This window comes from Salvia hispanica, chromosome 1, assembly GCF_029641045.1.
Source record: "Salvia hispanica isolate PSC_SH4W2 chromosome 1, Shi_PSC_v1, whole genome shotgun sequence".
NCBI classification, from domain to species: Eukaryota; Viridiplantae; Streptophyta; class Magnoliopsida; order Lamiales; family Lamiaceae; genus Salvia; species Salvia hispanica.
In genome coordinates, this window is record NC_142692.1 from 52,404,864 (window position 1) to 52,408,946 (window position 4,083).

Consider the following 4,083-nt stretch of genomic DNA (forward strand, 5'->3'; position numbering starts at 1 on the left):
ACAAAAGAATGAGGATAAGTTGACTTTCGAAAAAATCCAATCGGGCAACCTAGAAGTTATGGCTTAACAAAAAAATGAATATGATCACGGTTATCACTATAAATAAAAGTTGTTATGTTTAAATTTACAATTAATAGTAAAAAGGAATCTACAATGTAATACTTACTTGTATGGCTATATCTATACAGTAAAGTTGAACATTGTCATTTTATTTAGTTTCTCCAATAGTCCATCTGGAATTAATAGCTATGCTTTAATATTCTATCCGTCCCAGCTAAGTTCGGACAAATATTTTGGTCACGAAAATTAAGAAATTGTGTTGAAAAGTAGTAGGAGAGATGGATAAAGTAGGAAAGATAAAGAGAGAGTAAAGTAGATGGTGGAATAAAGTAAAAGTGATTAGATGTATTATTTTTTTTTAAAAAAGGAAATGACTCAACTCATTTGGGACATCCCAAAGATGAATACGACTAAACATAGTTGGGATGAAGGAAGTAGTATTTATCCTAGATTTACTTGCTATTTGGTACTCCATTCGTTCCATAGTAGTGGACGCATTTCTCTCTGGCACGGAGATTAAGAAAAATGTGTGTAATGTATAAAATAAAAAGAGAATGAAGTAGGGGTGATGAAAAAGTAGACAAATAAAGTAAGAGATGGAGAAAATTACTCCCTCCGTCCCATAGAAATAGACCATTTTTCATTTTTCGTCTGTCCCATACAAATAGCCCATATCCAATTATGACAACATTTTTCTCCTTCTCTTTACTTTATCTTTTTATGGGTTCCACCATTCACTGCATAATTTCAATTACTTTTTCTCCTTCCCTCTTACCTTACCAATTAAAAAACTCGTGTCAATCCCAAATGGCCTATTTCTATGGGACGGATGGAGTAAGTGAAAAGAAATGTGTCGACTTTTACTAATAATGGAAATGACCCCACTATTATGGAACATAGGGAGTATAATAGTTTAATTACTCCCAATCCAAAAATATAATCTTATTATGGGCGATACAGGTTTTAATGAGAAATTGGTAAAATAAAAGAGAGAAGAAGAAAAAGTAGGTAAAATAAGAGACAACACTTCCAACAATCCATCCCATCTGATAAACTTAGATTTTGCACATGTTTAGAGTTAATGAATATTATATACATTTGACCGATAAAAGGGCATTAATATATCATATTCTCTATATTTTGGTAATTTGACCGTTTTATAAAATTGTGTAGAAAAAGTGTTGAAAATAGGTGAAAACGGAGTGAAAATGAGCACACGGATCGAATCAGAGTGCTGGTACGTTTCGGCAACTTGCTGAGGCCAAGTCAACGACTCGTCGAAACCAAAACATTTTCCAGAGGGGTCCCAGTGGTTCGCTGACTTGCAAGTCAGCGACTTGTTGGGATGACGCGAGAATTCAAAATGGGCCAGCGAGTCGCCGAGTTGCAACCCAGCGACTTGCGACGGACGAGTTCGAGTTGATTTCGGATTTCTACTTATAAAAGGGCGTCAAACACGTCTCCAAACACACCCATTCACGCCCCAAGCATCATAATTTTGTCCCAGAGCAAGAGGAAGGCATCCGGAAGACTTCGACCATCGTGTTGTAGACTTCCATCCGCACGATTCTTCTCCGTGTCTTTTTATCCACCCCTTGTTTATGTTTTTATTGTTTTCTATAGAATATTTTGCTAGAATTTTTATGAACATGAGTAGTTTAAAACTTTGTAGGGTTTTTGGTGAAAACTACAAGTTTATGTTTTGATTTATGCAATCACAAGCATGGACACACTGATCTATTAGAAGATGTGAGCTTGTGTTTATGCAATCACAAGCATGGTGAAAACTACAAGTTTATGTTTTGATTGCACATCTGATGTGAGCTTGTACTTTCTCTAGAGCTGCTGAATTTAAAGGATTGTCTATGAGTCTTACCAAAATGCAAGTTTCACATGATATATCTTCCTCGTCCTGAGATCATGTAATCCGAAATATGAATGCATCATAAGAGTATAATTGAGTTTTTCAATAACGTGACTTATTGATAACAACTTGTGTGACAAGGGAGGAACATATAAGGTAGGAGATAGAAGGGGTGAATCATGGACTTACCCTACATCTGCACCATGCATGATCAAATTAGTTATAAGTTGATGATTTTTTCCTCCTCATCTAAAACATTGTTGAGCCATCTAAGATCAATAACTAATATGAATTGAATGTATCTATTGTTTGAAATTGTGAATCACCAGTTCAAGAATTTCGGAACCATAAATGGTCACTCATTTTCATAATCATTAATCATAAAATTAAGTTATTAGACTGGCAAGAATTTAACCAAATTTTATTATTTATATTACTATTCCTAGTCATGTATCACATGAAGATTAATAGTCCAAATACATTTATCCACATGATATTTCTATTTAATCATGTACTAGTACGTTGGCATGGCAATTCCTGAGTTTATTCTCTGCCAAATACTACTTCCTCACGCATTGAAATAGTGGCAACAACTAATCCACGTAATTTAAAACTTAAGCTATTCAAATAATCTGACTCCTAATATAGAACCTTCAACATCCTCTATAAACTCTAATTCAATTGTGTTAACAATTGGAATCAAAAGAATCGCGGAAGAATCAAGAAAAACTGAGATGAGAGAATTTGAGGAATTTTATTTCTTAGCTGAAAGTAGAATGTGGAAGATGAATTACAATTGAATTAGCTATGGTCAACTCATTAGTTGATCCAACAGTCAAGATTCCATCCATCTAAACAACCTCTCAACGGTTCAGATTTAATACAACCTTTAAATCTATTCCTCATCTAAAATTGGCTAAGTGTTGAGCTGAATGAGTAAAGTCATTTACAAATCTCCACCTTGCTCAATCAGTCTCACCACTTGTCTGCAAAAGTATCAATCTTCTGCACAACTCCACCTTCTCCCTTGGTAAAGCTTTTGTGAGCATGTCGGCTGGGTTAACTTTGGTGCTTATCTTGTACACTTCAACTTCACCTTCTTCAATCTTCTCTCTGATGAAGTGTAAGCGCACATCGATGTGCTTGCTCCGCTCATGGAACACTGGTGTTTAGCAAGAGCAATAGCACTGTTACTGTCACAGCCTATAGCAATACATTTCTGAACAACTCCTAACTCTGCTGCAAGACCCTTCAGCCAGAAACTCTCTTTTATCGCCGCTGCAAGTGCCAAGTACTCAGCCTCAGTTGTAGATAAAGCCACCACATGTTGTTGGATGGACTTCCAGCTGGCTGCAGAGCCATACATGGTAAACACATACCCGGTTTGTGACCTTCTATTGTCTATATCCCCAGCATAATCCGAGTCACAGAAGCCCATCATTGCATTACCACTGTGATCCTTATTTCCACCATACATAATTCCCAACCTTGCAGCTCCCTTTAGATATCTCAATAGCCATTTAAGTGCCAACCAGTGATTCCTCCCATGATCTGCCATGAATCTACTAGTCAAGCTCACAGCCCAACGTCAGGTCGTGTACAGAGCATCGCATACATTACACTGCTATGATATTAGCATAAGGAATCACCTTCATCTCTGTCCTTTCTTCCTCAGTCTGAAGTGTCGGGTTAAAGGTGTTGTAGCCTCCTTCAGATTGTCAACCTTGAACCTTTTCAACATCTTCAACAAATAATCAGATTGCCCCAGCCAAATGCTTCCCTGCTTCCTGCTTCTTTTTATGCTCATTCCCAATATTTGTCTAGCTGGGCCAAGATCCTTCATATCAAAACCAGATCTCAAATCCTCCTTAACTTGCTCCACCTCAATCTTGGAAGATCATGCAATGAGCATATCATCTACATACAATAGTAGATAGGCCACTGACACTCCACCTTTCTTCTTAAAATAGACACAAGAGTCATACTTAGACCTTGTAAAACCACAAGCCAACATATGAGTATTAAACTTCTTGTGCCACTGTCTGCTTGCTTGCTTAAGACCATATAGACTTTTGATTAGTTTACACACTTTCATTTCTTCCCCAGGTCCAGCAAATCCCTTAGGCTGAACCATATAGATTTTGTTTCCTCCAAATCAC

General features: G+C 36.9%; 1 protein-coding gene across 1 annotated transcript; it reads right to left on the minus strand.

The window, feature by feature from the left end:
* Positions 1-2,996: 2,996 nt before the first annotated feature.
* On the minus strand, positions 2,997-3,482 carry LOC125220395 (secreted RxLR effector protein 161-like). Its single transcript, XM_048122567.1, has one exon. The coding sequence runs from the start codon at positions 3,480-3,482 to the stop codon at positions 2,997-2,999; it is 486 nt and encodes a 161-aa protein (XP_047978524.1).
* Between the last annotated feature and the right edge of the window lie 601 nt (positions 3,483-4,083).

What these genes read in the sequence shown, in the direction of transcription:
- LOC125220395 (XM_048122567.1), bottom strand. Translation starts at nt 3,482, where the DNA reads ATGGCAGATCATGGGAGGAATCACTGGTTGGCACTTAAATGGCTATTG.